The 21,331-nt window shown below is 40.7% G+C and overlaps 1 protein-coding gene across 1 annotated transcript in view; it reads right to left on the minus strand.

The window, feature by feature from the left end:
* Positions 1 to 21,331, minus strand: part of LOC145672904 (cytochrome P450 4C1-like) — a 114,892-nt gene that overhangs the window by 11,462 nt on the left and 82,099 nt on the right. Inside the window, exons 10-11 of the mRNA XM_081742105.1 lie at positions 21,003 to 21,171; positions 17,830 to 18,009 (exon numbers count right to left, since the gene is read on the minus strand). Coding sequence (XP_081598231.1) covers positions 17,830 to 18,009; positions 21,003 to 21,171 — 349 coding nt within the window. The remainder of the gene's footprint in view (positions 1 to 17,829; positions 18,010 to 21,002; positions 21,172 to 21,331) is intronic.

Genomic DNA, 21,331 nt, shown 5'->3' on the forward strand with positions numbered 1-21,331 from the left:
CCTGGATTGCCGCTGCTCCCTCGTTTTATACTCGACTACAAATTCTTGAACGGCATGCCCTCCGACTAGCTTTCCGAATCCGCCTTCCCAGCCCTACCAACGAACTCTATAACCGCACTCCATTTCCCCACATTCTTTACCATCTCGAAACATTGCGACACCGCTACATTTCTTCTCGGTTTCAAACTCATCACCCCATGCTTCTAGCCACAATGCATCATTTCGCTTTACATCCTTCCAATATCCTTCTACGCCATACACCGCTTTCCCTCCTCTTTACCCTCTACCACTTCTCCCTACCCCCCGACAGTCCAGACCATCTATTCATCACAGACTACATCACCGCCACGGCATCACCTTGCATCATTCCATCTTATGCACAGTAGTCCTATTGTCTAACTGGGCTTCCCCTGTCTCCATCAGATCCGGAGTCGCCCCCGGATCAGAAGATAACACGCATCTGTTTAGCTAACTATACCCGATGTTGTGACGTTTGGTGCACCTCATTTCCATTCATCCCATTCACCTTAATTTATGATTATGGTTAAAGGCCATAATGTCCACCCTTTTCCACAATATATGCTTATTTAATCAAATGAATTAATGTATCCCCACTGTATTTATGATTGTGTATAAACTGATATTGAATAAAGTTTAATAAAAATAATAATACCCATCCACACTCTCCAAATCCTCACGATCCCATTACTCCACTTCCCGATATAAAGGGCGGTACCCTTTGGGCGGGAGCTAGTCGACCGCGACTAGCAAAAAAAATGAAAAAAAAGGTTAGTTCACATACATTCCCAGAGTTTCGCTCTGAAGCGCCACTGAGTGAACAGTGACGAGTTTTGAGAAATCCTTCCTGTTCCTATTCCTGAGCTTTTTCTCTGTCTCTTTTGCGCGAACCGTCTGTCAGACTGATCAAGCCAAGGGCAGCCGGTTCTACAGATCGAGGCAGGGGACCTGCTCCCCCTGGACAACTATCCAAACGGGTTGTCCTACTTTCATTATCATCATCAACTTCCACTCCATCATTCACTCTTCATTGTTAAGCGTCACGGTTTTCCACCACATATCGGTTTTTTGCGATGGGAGATTCAGATACTCATCCTGGGTCCTTAGTGGATGGACGCCACTCTGGCCTACCTCCTGTCTTTGTCACTCCGCCCGCTTCGACGGCGAAGGTGGTCAAGCGGAAGGATAAGGGCAATAGGCAGAGAACCCAATCGGGCAGTTCCACAGCATCCAATGCCTCAAATGTCTCCACAAGATCCAGGTCTCCAAGACAGCAGCAACTGTATGCTGACACTGTCAAACCGCCTCGCCATCAAGCCAAGAAACCGCACAAAGATAATGCTTCAGAAACTTCTGACATGGAAACCGGTGACATGAGCTCTTCTGGAAATCATCAAACTCAACATTCGCTTAACAACCTTTCAGATAAACCTGTACTTCATTCATTTCTATTGCAACACTACGACACTAAGTATAGCAATGAGAAGTTCATAACTCTCCAACTACGGAAATACCTTCCAAGTATACCGATAACAGAAGTCATCAAAACTCGAAATGGTTACATCTTCAAATCCATTGATCCGCAGTTTCTCACCACAGTTAGGAATAAAGCTTCCTTTGAAATATTTGGCAAGAATGCCACGATGTCATCTCTTTCTTCCGCACGCCAGAAACAACCACCACCCCCTAAACGCCCGCCATTTCTGTCTGTCGTCATCCGTGGGGTTGATCCATCCTACTCTGATGACGAAATCCAAGAGGAACTTCAAATCGCTGGCCATACCATTCACAAAGCAATACGTATACGTAACAATAATGGTGCCACATATATGGTTCGTGTACTTACTTCTTCACAAAGTACCATAGATTCCTTGCTTACTACTGGCGCCTACATATATCATCGTCGGCACAAAGTCGAGCCCTCACGCTCGCCTGCTCCACTTCCTGTGAGATGCGAAAATTGCCAGACCTACAATGATCACAGTACTAGTCATTGCAAGAATCCACCAGTTTGTGGCTATTGCGCAGGATCTCACCAAACACGCACTTGTCAAAATCTCCAACGACCACCAGAATGTCCAACTTGTCATGACCAACATCCGGCATACAGCTATAAGTGCAAAAATAAACCGCAACCTAACCAAGAACACCCCCATTTGGTAGTCCCACTTCGTATCCCAGGCTCTTCACCTCTTCCTGCCCAACAAACTTCCGATCCAGTTACCATACAACAACTCCTTCAATTTCTAACCCTCACTTTACAGAACATTCATCCTTTTCAGCGTACTCACGTTCTTCAACAACTCACTAAGGCCGCAAAATCTGTTTTCAATGTCAACTTTTACGCCACATACACAAACAACTATGTCCATTTCCATACATCACCACAAGAAACAGCCGTTTAGATATGATTATCATGGATTTAGTCTTTCTTTTTCTTAATATTCGCTCTCTACCAACGAACAAAACTCTATTTGAAGCACTCCTGCTTGAGGAACACGTATCAGTATTCTTATTAAATGAAACGTTTCTAACGAAAACCATTCACTGTAACATACCTCGTTATACACTTCTACGTCAGGACAACACAGTACCAGCATTAAGGGCAAATGGCGGCGTAGCCATCGGCTTTCGCAATCATATACCTTATCGCCAACAAATTTGTCCCATTCCTCATCTCCCCGAACATCTCATCTCTACATTATACTTCAAGTCTATCATGATCACCTTTGCCACTATATACGTTCGACCAGGCCATCCTATCCCTCTTGCTTTTTTCAGTCACATATCTCATAATTATAAACATTATATCATCCTCGCTGATATCAACTACCATAGTCGCACTCCTAGAGAACGCACACAATTTTCCGACCATATTACCACTCATACCACTGGCATTCTTCATATTCCTCCGGCTCCTACTAGACCAATATCAAATACCACCCCCGATGTAGCTATCACGTCCAACACGCTTGCTGCTAACATCACCCTTACAGTTCTGGACCTCCTTGGTAGTGATCATGCTCCACTCAAGCTTTCCTATCGTATGGGCACTGCTCGACCCCATGCAGTCCCTCCGCCGATTCAATCGCCACGTTTTGACAAAGCCGACTGGGATCATTATCGCACCTATCTTACAACTGCCATAGCACATCTGCATCCTCCCACTACATCAGAGGAGCTCTACGCCCATGTTGCAACTATCACTTCAGAAATTACCCATGCATCAGAAATGTATATCCCTACTACTAGTTCAACACCATATAAGCCTAAATTACCTCCGAATTACCTTGCTCAAGTCAAACGCTCCCGACAAGCTTATCGAGATTACGTCAGAACACAAAATCCTGAAGCTCTTCGTCTTCACCGTCAGCTGCAACGTTCAGTCAAAAATTACATCCAAGCATACAAACGCCGTCAATGGATCAAAACTTGCAATAACCTTGCTGAAACTGCACATCCTTCACGTTATTGGAAACGTCTTAACGCACTCTGTGGCAAGTACAGCAAAACCTCATACCCTATCATCATCAACAACAGACACGCACCTTCTGATCAAGATAAAGCCAACGCCTTTGCCGATTATCTGCAAGACATTTTCACACCATCCTCTCATACCCACATCTTTGGTCATCCAGTCGACAATGTCAACCCTGCAAATCCTATCTTCCAACCAAATCATAATCATCTTTTGCCGCCACATGAACTCACATCTCCCATCACCGTTACTGACATAACAACAGTTGTTCAACCTAAACGTAACTCTGCTCCTGGCTTTGATTCCATCACATATCGCCATATTAAGGAAAGTCCTGTCTCTCTACTTATTCTCCTTGCCTCTATTTACACCTTTATTCTTAGAACTGGCTTCTTTCCTGCTGAATGGAAAATGGCCAAAACCCTCATGTTTCCGAAACCAAATAAGCCTCCCAGCGACGTCTCTTCATATCGACCTATACAACTTACTTCCACTTTCAGCAAAATCCTTGAACGTATCCTTGTCAACAGACTTCATCCATATCTCCGTGCCCGCCATCTCATACCAACTTTTCAAGCTGGATTTCGCCCGTCATATTCCATTAACGATCAGCTTCAACGTCTAACCACCCTCATTACCAATCACTATAATTCAGTCCGCCCCTCCTGCCTTGTTCTATTCGACCTAGAAAAAGCATTTGATAAAGTCTGGCATCTTGCACTCATTTTCAAACTCATCAAATGTAAATTGCCCATGTCCTACATACGCTTTATTTTTCACTTTTTGGCCTGCCGTATCACATATGTTAATATCAACAATCATCTATCACATCCCGTCTTTCTGAATTCTGGCGTCCCTCAAGGCTCAGCTCTGTCCCCTTTGCTATATCTCCTGTTTGTTTCCGACTTCCCTTCTCTTCCGGACGATGTGTATCCTTTTCAATATGCAGATGATACAGCCTTCCTTGCCCTTGGTCGCACCATTAGCCATATCAACATCATCTTACAGGAATCAATAAATCGTTTCTCGCACTGGTGTAGCAAATGGCTCCTCAATATCAATGCTTCCAAGACACTGGCCATAATATTCCTACCACCACGCAAACGTTCCAAGACTCACCGGAATCCTTCGCTTCTTTCTCTGTCAGTTCAAGGTACCCCGATCCGTCCATCTAAAACAGTCACTTACCTAGGTATAGTTTATGACCATCATCTCACCTGGCTTCCTCATCTCAACTACATTAAAACCAAAGTTTACAACTGTCTAAATCTTCTCAAACGTCTCACTGGCACTACATGGGGTCCCCGTTCCACAATTATCCTCAACACGTACAAAGCTTTTCTCCGCCCCGTCCTTACATACGGTTTCACTGCTTGGATATCAGCTCCCGCCTCCTACTACTACAAACTTGCCACCTTTGAACGCCATGCCTTCCGCATTGCTCACCGCATTTCTCTTCCCAGCCCTACTCGACACTTATATTCACTCATTACTTTTCCTACACTCCTTTATCATCTTGAATCGCTTCGCCTCAAGTTCATCACTGTCCGCTATATGCAGCAACAACCAATCCTGTTAGCCACCATGCACTACCTTGCACTTTCATCGGCACGCCCTCGATATTACCATCTCCCTCTAAATTTATTGTTTACATTGTATTGTTATACCTTGCCGCCCAATCATCCCGACTTAGAACTCTTGCAGGACCATCGATTGCATGCTCATCTTCCGCATATATATCCATCGCATCAAGCACAGTGATAAACCTCCGTCTCTAACAGGGCTTTCCCCCGTCTTCATTGGCCTAGCGTCGCCCCTAGGCAGAAGATAACCAGCATTTGTCCTTGCTAACATCTCCTATGTGTTGTGACGTTATCTGCACCTCATTCCATCCCTCATCTTCATCCTTGCCCACACAAAATTTTCTAATCAACCTATCCTGCATTCTTTAATGTTATTATATATATATATTTTTTTTGTGTTTATATGATATTTATAGTTATAATTAATTATGTTAATATATGTGTTATATATTACCTTCCTCAATAATGATTATGGACGCAAAGCCCATAATGACCTTCCAACTGCAGTATTTAATAATAAAGGAACATCCCATAGCCCAACGCCAGTCCTACCGCATCCAAAATAGTTTCCTTTGCACCACTTCCCTCCAAGAGGGTGTAGCCCTCTACAGGGTAGCTAGCCTGCGGGCTAGCAATAAAAAAAAAAGTTAGTTCATACTTTCCAGAGCTTTGTGTATACAGGGCTCTGAAGCGTTACCTGATAAGAGGTGACGATTTTTGGCTTTCCTTCCTTTTCCATATCCTCGGCTTTTTGCTTTGTCATCCCGTGGCGTACCGTTTCGTCAGACTGATCTAGCCAAGGGCGACCGGTACAACAGGTTTGGCAAGTGAACTGCTACACCTTGACTACTATCCGAACGGGTAGTCAAACCTACTATAATATATCATCACATCAGTTGACATTACATTCACCTACGCAGCCGTATTAACACCATTGGGCAGTCGCCCACGGACGGACTTTTTCATGGCAGACTCAGGCTCAGTCGGAGGTCGTAAGAACAAGGGAAAACACCATGGACTACCACAAGTTGTTAGCGGACCCTCCGAGAGCTCTACGAAGGTGAAACAACGTAAGGATCAATCTTCAGCTCGTTCTAAGAATACAACCAAGCATCATCTCCAACGAACGGACTCAGTAGGATCTATTGACTCAGCAGCATCTGTAATCTCTCATTCCTCCATCCGATCAAGATCACCGCAAACATCTGACAAGAATGACAGCTACGCCACCCGTCTTCAGCATTCTCCTCCTGCGAAGAAGCACCACCTGGATTCAGCAACAGACTCAGATTCAGGACCAATGGATATCGGAGCCACCGACAATCAGCAGCCAGCTTCAACTCACTCGATGCTTCTTACAAACTTCGATCCAAAATTCAACACACCAAAGATGGTAGCTGTCCAACTTCGGAAATACCTGCCAAGGGCATCCATTGCACACATCGTCCACACCAGGAATGGCATTATTTTGAAGACGACAGATCCATCACTGTTCAGCACGATCAGGAACAAGGTACCGATCGACACTTTTGGCAAAAACGCGAAGTTGGAAGCACTCAACACACCTAGAAGGAAGCAACCTCCACCACCACGACGCCCAGTCCTTCTTTCCGTAGTCATACGCGGAGTAGATCCGTCGTATACAGATGAGGAGATACAGGAAGAACTGACCCTGGACGGACACACGATCACCAAAGTAATTCGGATTCGCAACGACCGGGGCCCTACTTACATGGTTCGTGTGCTCACCTCACATCAAGAGACTATTGACGAACTGTTAGCATCCGGAGCATACATCTATAACCACACACACCGAGTAGAGCCTTCACGGTCTACCCCTCCTATGCCAGTACGCTGCGAACGCTGCCAGTTATATAATTCACACCATACGGTAGACTGCAAGAATACGAGTAAGTGTGGATACTGTGCCGGACCCCACAATACCAGAGCCTGTACTAATCTTCAACAACCTCCGAAATGCGCTACTTGTAATGAGCAACATCCAACATACAGCTATAGATGTAAAGCGAAACCAGAACCTGCTCAGGAACATCCTGAATTGATCGTTCCACTGAGGCCTCCGGCCCAGCCACATAACACTCCGCATCCACTCAATACTCCTGTTAATCTCGATCAACTTCTCACTTTCCTAACACTAGCGTTACAAAACATTCATCCGTTTATCAGACCTCACATCTTACAACAAATTATACTTGCGGCCAAAACTACATTCCATGTTACTTTCACTGCTACTTATTCTGGTAATACTGTGCACTTCCATAAATCTCATGCTTCTTCCATCGATTAAATTTCTTCATGTTATGGCTCTAGTCTTCATATTTCTCAATATACGCTCCCTTCCAAAAAACAAACTTTTATTTGAGCATCTTCTTCTAGAACACCACGTTACAGCCTTCTTACTTAATGAAACCTTTCTGACTTCCTCTCATGCCTGCCGTTTACCACATTATACAATGATCCATGCAGAAAACACTGTTCCAGCACTACGAGCTAACGGGGGAGTAGCCATTGGTTTCTCGCCATCTTTACCATTTCGGCAGCACCACTACAACACAACACCATTACCAGAATACCTTCTTGCCACAGTTTACTTGAAAAATATCGTCCTTACAATGGCTACTATATACATTAGACCAGGGCACCCCCTTCCGTACCAATTTGTGCAATACATCTCGAATACCTATCGTTCGTATCTCATCATGGCCGATTTCAATATGCACAGTCGCACCAATCAGGAAAAAACAAATCTTGAGCACTTCATCACAGCTAACACCACGGGCATTATTGTTCATCTCCCTCAAGCTACTCGCCCGATTTCCAACACCACGCCCGACATCGTTATAGTTTCTAATAATCTCATAACTCACTGCACCGTCGAAGTTCTCGACCTTCTCGGAAGTGACCATGCACCTATCAAATTAACATATCAATCACGTTCACTGAATACCGCACGTTCACTACTACCACCACGGACTAATTTACGATTTGATAAAGCTAATTGGGAACAATATCGCTATCACATTTCCCATCAAACCATACATCTCAAGGACCCTACTACTGAAGAAGAGTTAGATGCTACAGTCGACAAAATCACCACTGTTATTCAAGATGCAAGTAACTCCTGCATCCCAACTTCTACAACTCCTTCATTTACTCCTCGTCTTCCTCCGCAATATCTCACTCTGATCAAGCGCTCACGCCAGTCTTACAGAGAATTTCTGCAAACTCGTAATCCAGAAGCATTACGTCATCATAGACAACTCCAGCGTATGGTCCATAATTATATAAAAGCCTACAAGCTTCGGTGCTGGATAAAGACTTGCAATAATCTCTCTGACACTACTCATCCCAGCAAATATTGGAAGCGATTCAATTTACTTTGTGGAAAGTCTTCCACACCAAAGTATCCTCTCTTACTAGGTGACACTCCCGCATCTACGGATACTGCAAAAGCAAACGCTTTCGCCACCCATTTGCAGACTATCTTCACACCTACCATGTCAGACAACGCTCCCCATCTGGTCGACAGGCTTAACACTTCCTCACCACAACTACAGCCGAATATTCACCATGCACTACCTGCCAATTCGCCCGTAACAATGCCGATTACCGTACAAGAAATCACTCAAGTCGTTCACAACAAACGAAATACAGCACCTGGCTTAGACACTATAACGTATCGACACGTTAAAGAATGTCCTGGCACTCTGTTAGTCCTACTTGCACACATCTATACGTTCATATTCCGCACTGGATACTTTCCAATATCTTGGAAGACATCAAAAACGCTAATGTTTCTTAAACCTAATAAACCGCCACAGGACGTAGCTTCTTACCGTCCCATACAATTAACTTCAACATTTAGTAAAATCCTGGAACGCATATTAGTTAAACGTTTACATCTATATCTGACCACTCGCAATCTTATTCCTTTCACACAAGCAGGCTTCCGACCATCATTCTCTATAAACGATCAGCTCCTCCGCCTTACGTCACTCATCACTCAACAATATAATTCAGTTCAACCCTCCTGTCTGGTACTGTTCGATCTAGAAAAAGCCTTTGATAAAGTGTGGCATACTGGGCTCATATATAAACTCCATGCATTAAAGCTGCCAATAATATATATTCGTTTCATTTACAGTTTCATCTCCAACCGCCTCGCATACATCTCTGTGAACAACAGCCTCTCACACCCTATTTTTCTACTCTCAGGTGTACCACAAGGATCGGCCTTGTCCCCATTACTTTACTTACTTTATGTTGCCGATATGCCTGGGCTTCCCGATAGGATCCATCTATTTCAGTATGCCGACGATACCGCCTTCCTTGCTTTATGTAACACCATTCAACAAATAAACCATGTCTTACAGATTGCAATTAACCGCTTTACCTCCTGGTGTACTCTTTGGAAACTCACCATAAATGCGGCCAAAACCCAAGCTATTGTCTTTCTACCACCACGTCGAAGATCAAAAGTACGTCGAAATCCTCGCCATCTCTCACTTCATGTAGACCATGAACCTATACGACTCAGTAACACAGTCACCTATCTCGGAATTACTTACGACCGTCACTTAACGTGGAATAAACATCTTGCAACTATCACGGCGAAAGCATATAATAGACTAAATTTACTGAAACGTTTAACTGGTACGACATGGGGACTTAACGCACAGACAATCTTAAATACATACAAGGTTTTCTTACGGCCAACTTTAACATATGGATTCACTGCATGGATAGCCGCATCAGCTAAATTTTACCAAAAACTTTTGATCCTCGAAAGACACGCTTTCCGCATAGCCTTCCGTGTTCGATTACCGAGTCCTACCCAGGAGCTATACCAACGCATAACTTTCCCCACATTACAGTATTACCTCGAAAAACTACGTCTCACTTATATCAACAAACGTTTTCAAATCCAGCACCCTTTACTTCAAGATACTATGCGATACCTCGCTTTGAATCCCACACCACAACGTTATTACCATACCCCCTTGACTTTACTGTTTACACTCTATCAGTACATATTACCTCCGAGAGATCCTTCGCTCTTACTCATTTCTGACTACATCATTGATGAACATCTTCCGCTCATTCACCCATCATACCATGCACAGTAATTACCTTTGTCTACTCACTTGGGCTCCCCCTGTTCTCATCATCGCCTAGAGACGCCCCTAGGCAGAAGATAATTTCATTTGTCTGACTAAAAAAAAACCCACGTGTTGTCCTGTGCTTCGCACCTCGTCTCATTCTTTATTCACATTATCAACATTTCAAAATTTCCTTAATCATCTATGTTTATTATTTTGTTCTACTTGTATATCCTCATTCAATTTTTTCTATTGTATTTTATTTTATATTATATATATTTTTACCTGCACGTTCAGTTATTTGCTATAGTTATTACCTGCTATATATATGTATGTTTTCCTTTCACAATGGTAAGGATCAAAGTTCCTTACGTCCTTTTGTTAGTTAGTGTAAGACATAATGCTAAGAAATTTCAATAAAGCACATAGACCACCTACTGTACCTCGCACCTAAAATCCTTTTTGTCACTCACCTCACAGAGGGCATAACCCTCTTATAGGTTGCTAGCCACTTTGGCTAGCCGGTAAAAAAAAAAAAAGGTTAGTTCTCTTTTGTATTTCGTTGAATACTGTGTTGCCATGGCATCTCGTGGTTGTAAGAATAAACCAGATTTATTTTGTTACATCTGTGGTGAATTTGTTCCACACAAACATAGACAGAATATTACAGATTTTGTAAGAAGGGCATATTTCGAATAATTCCGTATGGAACTTGGAGATCAAGATAAATCGTGGACTCCACACAATCTGTGTAGATCTTGTGTGGAATCGTTGCGTTACTGCAGCACTGAAAAGCGGTCATCTATGCCATTCACAGTACCAATGGTGGGGAGAGAACCCAGAAACCACAGCGATGATTGCTACTTCTGTTCCTCTGAAATTGTAGGACACAATACTCGAAACAAAACAAAGATAGTGTATCCCAATGTTCCCTCTGCAATGAGACCTGTGCTGCACGGCCTAGACTTGCCTGTTCCGACACCTCCATCAATTCTTGAGTTTGTAAGTGATCCTAGTTTGTACAGTGATTCAGTGGAAAATAGTGAAATAGAATATGAAGTTTACAAGCCCCCTAGCGGATCTCGTGACCTTATACCACTCACTCAACGCCAGCTCTATGATCCAGTTAGAGACATAAATTTGTCTAAAGAATCTGCTGACCTTCTTGGTTCCAGACTTATTGAAAATAACTTGCTGGCCTGTGGAACATTTTCCTGGTACAGATATCGGGAAAAAGAATGTGTGCAGTATTTTTCGAAAGAATGTTCTGTCGTGTTCTGTTGTGTGTCAGGTTTGTTGATCAAGTTAAATTTCCCTTGCCTTTCTAGTGATTGAAGATTATTCATTGACTCAAATAAAACAAGTTTAAAATTTGTTCTGTTACATAATGGAAATAAGTCCCCCTCAGTTCCTTTTGCTCATTCTGTGTCATTGAAAGAAACATATGACAATGTGCAATTTATTCTTAATAAAATTAAATACGACGCACATGGTTGGGTGTTGTGTGGAGATTTGAAGATTTTGAGCATTGTACTTGGGCAACAAGGTGGGTATACAAAAATACCATATTACATCTGCGAGTGGGATAGTAGGACACGAAATGACCACTGGGGAAGGAAACACTGGTCATTACGAAAAACACTGAACGAGGGATCAAAAAGATCATTCAACAAAATTTAGTCAGTCCTGAGAAAGTTATACTTCCTCCCCTTCACATAAAATTAGGATTGATGAAACAATTTGTTAAGGCACTCGACAAGGAAGGCGAATGTTTCAAGTTCATATGCAACAAATTATCCTTCACTTTAATGTGCCAAAGTGCAAGAAGGTGTCTTCGTTGGTCCAGACATTAGGGAGTTAATGCAGGATAAAAACTTGCAACAATGACTAATGCTGAAAGGGATGCTTGGATAACATTTAAAAGCGTGGTGGTGAAATTCCTGCGGTACCACAAAAGTAATGATTACAGGAAGTTGTTGAGAATGTATTACTTAAATTTCAAGAACTGGGTTGCAACATGAATCTCAAGTTGCATTTTTTGCATTCTCATCTTGATTACTTTCCACCAAATCTCGGAAAATTAAGTGAGGAACAAGGCGAACGGTTCCACCAAGACATGAGGGATATGGAGAAAAGGTATCAGGCACTTTGGTGTGTTAGCATGATGGATTACTACTGTTGTACATTGCACAGAGAAACTTCAGAAGAAAATCACAAGAAAATTAAAAAAGCTTATAAGAGAAAGCTTGCTAAAAAGATGTAAAAAATAAGTATGTTATATGACTGTGTTGATTTCCATTTTACAACGTATATATTTATGTATATATTTCCATATTATATGTATATATGTAGTAATCTGTATGTGCAGAGAATCTTTTATTCTTTTCTTTGTCTGTCTGCATTCACATTAAACAAAACATGTTCAGTTATTTAGCATAATAAGCTCTTTAGTCTGATAGAAGATAAGAAATAAGGTATAATAAAGCAGTATTGAATACGGAAGAAGGCCCAAATTTTGACATTGATTTGTAAGAAAACCTTACGTTACAGGGAAAAACGAATTCATTATTCGTAATCAGCTAGGAACAAAGAATTAAGTTCACCTATTAATCAAAAAACAACATGAACTTTTTTTCAATTTGCAGCCCTGTGTATTTGCATCTATGTACCACAAAATAACATTTATATACCTGGCTCAGTTTCGCACTCTAACAGTCATTTGTTTCTATGTCGTCACTTGGGACATATATCTGTCATGTTCTAGGTACGTTCTTTAGGTACAAATTGTTTCAGATACGCTAACAGCACAAGATGTGCTAGGCATTCACCATTTAGGTGTTCTATAATCATCTCCCACATTTGATGCATTTGTTGCTTTGTTTTCAAAGCGATTGTGAACTAGAAGCAATAAACGCGTCAACTTTATTAGATGGCAACTGTCGCCGATCGTTGAAAGTGAAATAGAAGAACCATGAAATAAAGTAAATAGACACTCGTTAATTTGTTATAAAATTACATGGCGAGCAGATTTTATCTGATCCCAAAGGGTTATAGTCAAATATATGCGGATAAAGGAGCACTCTGATTAGGCGAATGCGAAAGACCTCAAAAATTTATCCCTCTACAAGCGACGTTCTTTTCATCGCTTATGTGGCCAAGTCGGAAGTGCACGCGGCTGGTAATCCAAAGGTTGTTGGTCCGCGCCCACCCTAGGGTAGCAGTACATTTTTTACTTGTTTAAAGTATTGTTTAGATTCACCTTAATGTAAACACAATACGCATATAGGCGATTTAACATATTTTGGGGGAGTAATTTTGTAGTTCATTGACGCTTACGGCATGGGGACCATACCTAGAACATACTAGGCACGTTCCCCAGGTACATGTCTGGCATGTGCCTAGGGGCGGATATAGACTGTAACTATCACTTGCCATCCATGTGATTTCTCTCTCAGAAGTATATAAGGCACATACTGGGTACATTTCCATGTACCTGAGGGAACATGATAGGCATATGCCTGCTATGTAATTGTGCTGTTAGGGATGAAGTGTAGTGAATAAAACAGTTAGAACGCGCGTGTTGATATTCGGTTCTAGGGCTACTCAGAGCGGGTGTACACACCTGAAGCCCTACAGAACACTTAACTTTATTCTTCGGAACCATGTTTCTACACTTAAAAATACATTCTTAAATCTTAGAAACCGTTTGTGCACCATATCTGTGCACCGAGAATATGTTTTCTTAGAAACGAGAGTTGAAACTCTCATTAATTAGAAATGAAGAAAAGTAGATGAGGTTGTATAAAGCGGAACGAGAAAATATACCGTTACTTTCCTTATGAATGAGAATTGCCATATCTAATTTCTAATTATCTCGGTGCACAGTTAATAAACGGTTTCTAAAATTTAAGAAATTACTTTTAACAGTGCAACAAACTCTCAACAATGAAAGAAACAAAATATCACACAAGTGCACATATTATTCTCAAATTCTTGACTCAACTTGTCTTTGGACGAAGTTTGAATATTCATATCGTGAAGTTGATTCAATTATTATGAATATTGCCACTCCGTACAAAATACAAGTGAAACATAAGAGAAACTTGGCTGCATTCTGTTTGCCGACATTCAAGCCTTTTCACATAAAGTAAATTAAATCAAAGAAAATCAAAAGTTAAGGATTATGGAAGAATTGGAGAGGGGAATGAAATGTGGGAGGAGAAAGACGAACACAGGTCAAAATCCACGAACACGATGTTTGCTATATTGTTTCATTCTCTGGGATCGAACCACGAATACTTTGCATCAAAAATTAGAAGTGAGCAACATTGCTCCAAGACTAAATTTCGACTTATTACACTTATATTATTATTATTATTATTATTATTATTATTCGCAGTAGTAGTAGTAGTGGTATACAGAATACTAATTATTATGCAAATTCATTTATGAAATACTAGTAGAATGTTTATTATTCACTCGGAAGAACAAGGTTTGTAGAGAATTATACGTATATTGACATATTCTTCCTGCTTCAACCAGCGCAGTTACATAAACGCTTGCCTCGTTTCTTCATTAGAAGTCATAACTTATCGTCAATCTATGGTACTTGACAAGGAACTTGTACAAAATTTCAATTCTCTGCGCCTTATAGTGTCGGAGATCGGGAGACCAAAAGGAAAACTAATTTTGAAGCTTTTCATTTCCCATTTTAGGGGCTGCATCTCGCTAAATCAAGTCTAATCTGTAGTCTAGCGTACAAGAAGAGTATTCCTACAAAATTTCAAAGTTCTATACTTAATACGTTCGGAGATATAGAGAACAACTATACTTCGAAGCTCCCCTTCGCACTTCTCTAAATCTCGTCCTTAGAGTACAGGAACACTATTTATAGAAAATTGAAGATTCTGCTTCTAATATTCAGAAAACTGCTGATAAGTGAATCCATGAGTGAGTCAGTTGGATTCACCTTGATAATACAACGTATACCTGGATTGGAAACTTAATAATTGTAACTATTTAATTCTACTAATACCATCGAGATGCCTGTCTGAAACTTCTAGAACCCTTCAATGAAATCGCCAATATTCTGAACAGCTCGTTGACAACGATGTGGAAGATGTAGTATCCTTGTAGAAGCGCATGTTGTTAATAGTTCTGACGAAGCCTTCTATTGCATGCAGAATCCTGAAGCTAATATCACGCTTCGCTCATCTTTATGAGACGGGGGCCTGATCGTATGAACCTCACCTCAAACACAATCCAATAAATGGTGTCAATACGTGTCACCTCAAAAAATAAGACTTCGTGAAAACCAAAGTATGGACGTTGTATACGACTGTGAAGGATTCATCGTAACCCACAACGTATCTAGGGACTGACGGTCAAAGGACAATATTTGTGTTCATTTCTAGAGCATAATCAACGATCATCTTTGCTGGAAAAAACAAGCGGCAGCACTTTCTACAGCACTTTCCAATCATTTTGGACGTGTGTGGAACTACCTGTAGCTAATTTGTTCGGTCGTTCGGGTTAAGAATTGCTTTCTCATGTATTTGTCAAGCGCATGTGATTATGATTTAATACTAAAGATGAAGTATATACAATCTATGGCTCTCATTTTCAGACTATTCTCCATATTCTATATACAATTGACTGCTACATCAGAGTGATCAACTGAATTGGTACTGATGCTGGATCTTTGACAACGAGCTGTTAAGAGTGTTGTCCACTTCATTGAAAGACTGAATAGACCTTATGCACAGTCGTTCTGGCGCGTGATTAGTGCCATACTAAAGAGTTCGACTAACATATGTTTCCTGCAGTAGTCAGGCCTTTAGTATGACGCTAATCATACGTCAAAACGACTCTGCATAAGGCCCAATAAGTTGAATATATAAGTATGTGTTTTGTATTAGTAGTAATGAAATAGTTACCACTATTGAATTTCTAACCGAGAAATATACATGTATATACAGATTGGAATAAATATAGGTACAAAGTAAACTTTACATTTTCTAAATTGTTTCACAAGTATAGTATATTTACTTTTAGAATAAAATTCCATATATTTTCGTGATTCCTTCGATACATAAGTAGAGTACGATACGAGATGAAACTAAAAGTGTATGGATAAATTTTTCCAACTAAACTGAAATGTATTCACTTTAACTCAAATTGACATTTCCAAGAGTCAACATTGATCTGCTTTTCTACACAGCAGCAAGTAACATTGATCTATTTGTTCCAGCGTGACACTTAAGTTTTATATATATATACTCATGTGGTGGAATTCGTTAGGTTAGCTGCTCTAAAGAATCCACATACCAGCGCTGTTGATCTCACTCTTCTTGTGGAAGAAGTGGCCCGGAGGATGTTCCTTAACTGGTCTAAACAGGTGAAAGTCTGACAAAATTTATCAATTGAAGGGTTGGATGCAAGAATCAGGTAGGTCCATTTTTTTTAGAGAATTTCAGATTTTCACATGTTCCAGTAGGAAAAAAAATCACTCTGCATCTTGTGCAAGAATCATGTGGATCTGATGATTATGTTCAGCATTATAATGCAAAGGAGGTACCTACATACAGTGTTCATCCTGAAGTTAGAGCAAGAAGCAGGCAGTTCCAGAAAAAATTCTAAAAGTGGACTTACCTGGTTCTTGCATCCAACCCTTCAATTTTAAGTGTGAAGTGGTTCCTACACTGCTGTAATAACATCGGGAGGCACATTCTCATGCACAATGATCCAAAAAATTTCTTTAACGCATTCGATGCAGAGCAGATCGTAGATGATCAACGATGGGACAATGTGGGACAGAATTCAGTTTGTCCGGAACAGGTTTTAGTGAACACGTTTATCCGATCTACTTTAAGCTCAGCATAGCAGTATCTCACGTTTATGAATGTTCTGAACTTGTCACCGTACATAGCACTCAACTCACCATAAATTTCAAGTGGTTTCTATTCTTTTGATCTATAATCCTGATCATAGTCCGCAACTGCACCATTTTTAACTTCTCGAGTCGAGGCGCCATTTTAAAACAACTGTCGTTCAGTGTGCACAAGGTGCACATACCTGCCATCTCTTGGAGAGGTGAAGCAATTTGAGTTTCTGTGAATACATTTGTTTCCTCGTGAAATAATAAATCAACTATACCCTGGCCGGCGAACGATGATTTCTGACAGCTAAGCTCGCGAGGACGACTGAGAAGTGCGGTGTTACCATGTGCTTCTCGCACAGGGGGAGAATCGTCTACTTCCTCGTTGAGGGTAGAAGGGGGTGAATGAAAGTTTGGCAATGTGCGATGGTTACCATGGAGACGCGACAGATTCTGCGTCTAAGGTTGGTTGACCTGTTGTCTTCTGCTTGCTCGCCGTGGCCTCGTGCAAAGCTGTCAGAAACCATCGTTCACCGGCCAGGGTATAGTTTTTCAATTGTCTTCTTACTTCATATATGTTAAGTGTAGTAAATCCTACAAAATCAAAGATTCTTTTTCTGCAAAACAATGTCCTCAACAATCATAAGTACAGAAATTCAGCATTGATATCCCTTATGCCAGAGATTCTTTACTATTTTACTGTAAAACTTTATAGAACTAACATACGCAAATTGATATATTTCCCTAACTTACCAATGCAGTTTCGAGGTCCAGCACTGAAAGGAACATATGCATAAGGGTGTCGCCCTTGAACTCTCTCAGGAAGAAAGTTATCCGGGTTGAACTCATCAGGATTCGGAAAGAATTCTGGATTACGGTGGGCGAAATAGAAAATAAGAATGACCGTCGAACCTGCAGGTAATGTGTAGTTCTCTGAAAACAAAGTTAATTTCAAATTTTAATTATTTTATTTTACTTGCAAATTAAGCAGTAAAATAAAGCTGAAAGTAAAAAAGATTAACATTCAGTAGTACTGGAATTGAGCCGTGTGTAGTGTTGATGTATTTTAGAAATATTTGTAGGAGTATAGGAGGTTTGTAGAAAGCATCTTTCAAAGATAAAGAATGACATTTTTCGCAAGTATATCTGATAAATAAATTATTTACAACACATTGTCACTTCTTATAGTAGTCTAAAGTTTTTCAGCACTTCACGACTTCACACAGAACTCGGAAGGTTCGTACCAGATTTTCTCAACGTATTTCTTATCATGTATTCCCCCACCACCACCATCTTATTACATTCTCTTGCCAGAGAACCTCATAAGTATTGTCCGGTGTGTAATGTGTTGCTGCTTATCGCTTGCACAGCGTAGTGAAATTACACTAGGTTTAAGTTATACAAAGAGATGCACTTGAGTCGAGACATGTCTCGAATCTCGGCTCAACTCAACTCGAAAATGAGACGAGATCCTAGTTGAGATACCCTTTGTAAAACTCGAGACCAGTCTAAACAAGCGTCTTTCTCCAGTCTTGAGACACGAGTTGAGACGAGGTTGCTCGTAAAATTCTTGACTCGGCTCGAATGTCTCGAAAATCTTCGCATACTTTTTAAAAATTATTTTGAAGAAATTAATCACTCAGAAACAGTTATCTGCCTTGAAATCAATACAAGGATTTATTACTTTGAAAAAAGTACCGGATGCGTAAACTTAATAATTAATCTTTCGCCAACAAGCATAGGTAGACAACATTGTGTCCGTACATTTTCTCGGGGTAATCCCGCGGGTGATCCATTATTATGTCCCTATTTTTATTCATCACAAACTGATGTAATATAAATAACTCTACCGTTATATTATGCTATATTTTATGTCATTACGTGTCGTTATGTAATTGATACGTTATTGTTGTTTGTTGCAGGTCTAACCAGTAATTAAGTGAAGATGGCGCAGAGACTGGACATTGCTGATCGTGCTTGGATTGCAGCGAGAATGGAAGTATGGCAATCGCCCGTAATGGTGCAAAGTTCGTGGACATGGGAGAAGGGGATGCACGCGACTCTGGACGTGAAAACAATAAAGAGACTGCATGCAAATTTGTTGTGTACTGGTTCGGTTACTCGCCAAAGAGGGTGCTGGGCTCCCAAAGAGAGTTGTCACTGAAAAGGCTAAAGCCAACGTTGCTTCGGCGTTTGCACAAAGTTCCGCAAAGTCCGTGAGGCAATATCACAGGGATTCTATTTTATCGTATGGTTCGGTCCAACGGCTAATGAAGAAGATCGACTGGAGACAATGGAAACCACATTTTGTCCAGGCATTGTCACCGGAAGACGGTAATGTTAGGATGGAGTTTGTTAAATTCATATTACAGTAAATGGAGAAGAACCAGATATCCTGAGTAACATACTATGGTCAGACGAAGCAGTGTTCCATGTGAGTGGGTTCATAAATCGCCATAACTGCCATTACTGGGTCCCTAGCAACAACAGCCCTGGAGCTACAATTGAAAAATTGCAGTCATGTCCTTCGCTGACAGTCTGATATGGTATTCGTGATGATACTCTTATCGATCCTTACATTCTTTGAGAAACAATGAATACGGAAAGGTATGTGCATATGGTAAAAACGTTTGTTTATTCCATTGTTTCAACCTGGGACGGAATGAACAATTTATACTTTATGCATGATGGGGAACCTCCCCATTTTGCATTGATTTCACGAGAATGGTTTGATAACGCTTCTCCAGGCCGCGTTATTGGATGTCGCGGAAATGTCGAGTGGCCATCGAGGAGTCCAGACTTGACACCATTGGATTTTTTTCCTCTGGGAGTATTTGAAAGAGAAAGTGTATGCCAGAAAACCGCGTGACTTGGACACTTTGGAAGCAGTCATTAAGATAGAGTGTACGCGGGTGCTAAATAACCTGTTGCAGCAGTCTGTGAGGAACGTTTGTCCCCGACTACAACGGGATGCCAGTAATGCTAAAATGATTGCTTTCGCTGTTAAAATGGAAAACTAGAAAAATACTGGAACACACACGACAAGTTTATGTACCAGATTTCATGTTCCTAGCTTGAGAGCCTCCTAAGATACTCAGTTTTTTTTTTTTTAAATAAATTATGAACTTTTGTTTCACGCCTTAGGATACAAATTTTAGTTAAATAAAATGAAATATTTCCGTTTAACGTCCCACTATCTTACCCTTTAGGCTAAGGGAGACGGGTGATTAAGGCAAGTTAATGATAATGGAAGAAATAGTGGAATGAGCATGTGGGAAGAAACAGGAGTACCCTGAGAAAACTCCACAGCCACAATGTTGTTCACCGAAACTTACTGGATCGGGAATCGAACCAGGGACCTCACGCACCAGAGATAAGAGCTCCACAACTTAGCCACCGTGCCCCCTTTGGTTAAATGACGTAATAAAAACCATAGTTCGAGAAAGTCTAGGTTTCAAAATTCGTTTCAAACGTTTCAAATTTCCAGTAATTTTATCACTCACAATAGCAATTACATATTTGAGATAAAACCTTCCTTTTGACAAAGCAAGAGACATTTTAATAAATCGGAAGAGTCACACAAAAAAGAAAACAATCACGTAATTTAAAATCCTTATTGATTCCAAAGAAAACAAGAAATAATTGCACAAAAACAAATACGTAGAAAGTATACAACATTGTAATGGCCAGGGATTTATTTGTAGCCAGAGAAGCCTGGGAATTTTCCCCCTTCTAAGTTTTGACTTCCTTGTCTCTTAGTTCAGTCTTCTTCCCAGGTAAAATACCCCTTTCATAGGCTATATGATCTATAAATAAAGTACAATAATTCAACTTCACGTTTTAGTAGCAATCCTTTATAAATGTCCCCCCCCCCTTCTACAAAATCCACAAATAAACCACTGGTTTCACCAAAGCTTAATACTCACTTGTAACGAGATCTTCGTTTAATTCTCTGCTGACGTAAGGAACGCTAGGAAATAATCTCAGTGTCTCTTTGATGCATCTCTCTAAATACTTCATATCATTTAAGTCTTGCATTGTAGGCATACGATCTGAGTCTCCAAATATCTGGTTAAGCTCTTCCATAACTCTTTCCTGGCAAATGAAAACAAAGAAACATTGGTTAGGTGTGAATAATTTCGCCACTGCAAGTCTTGAACAATCACTGTAAAATTCTGAACATTAACACGGTAAGACCAAAATTTATTACATTTCAAACACGCAAAACAAAAATGTTACAAATAGCAAAATTGCC

This window comes from Thermobia domestica, chromosome 16 (assembly GCF_964235325.1).
Source record: "Thermobia domestica chromosome 16, izTheDome1.hap1.1, whole genome shotgun sequence".
Classification (NCBI taxonomy): Eukaryota; Metazoa; Arthropoda; class Insecta; order Zygentoma; family Lepismatidae; genus Thermobia; species Thermobia domestica.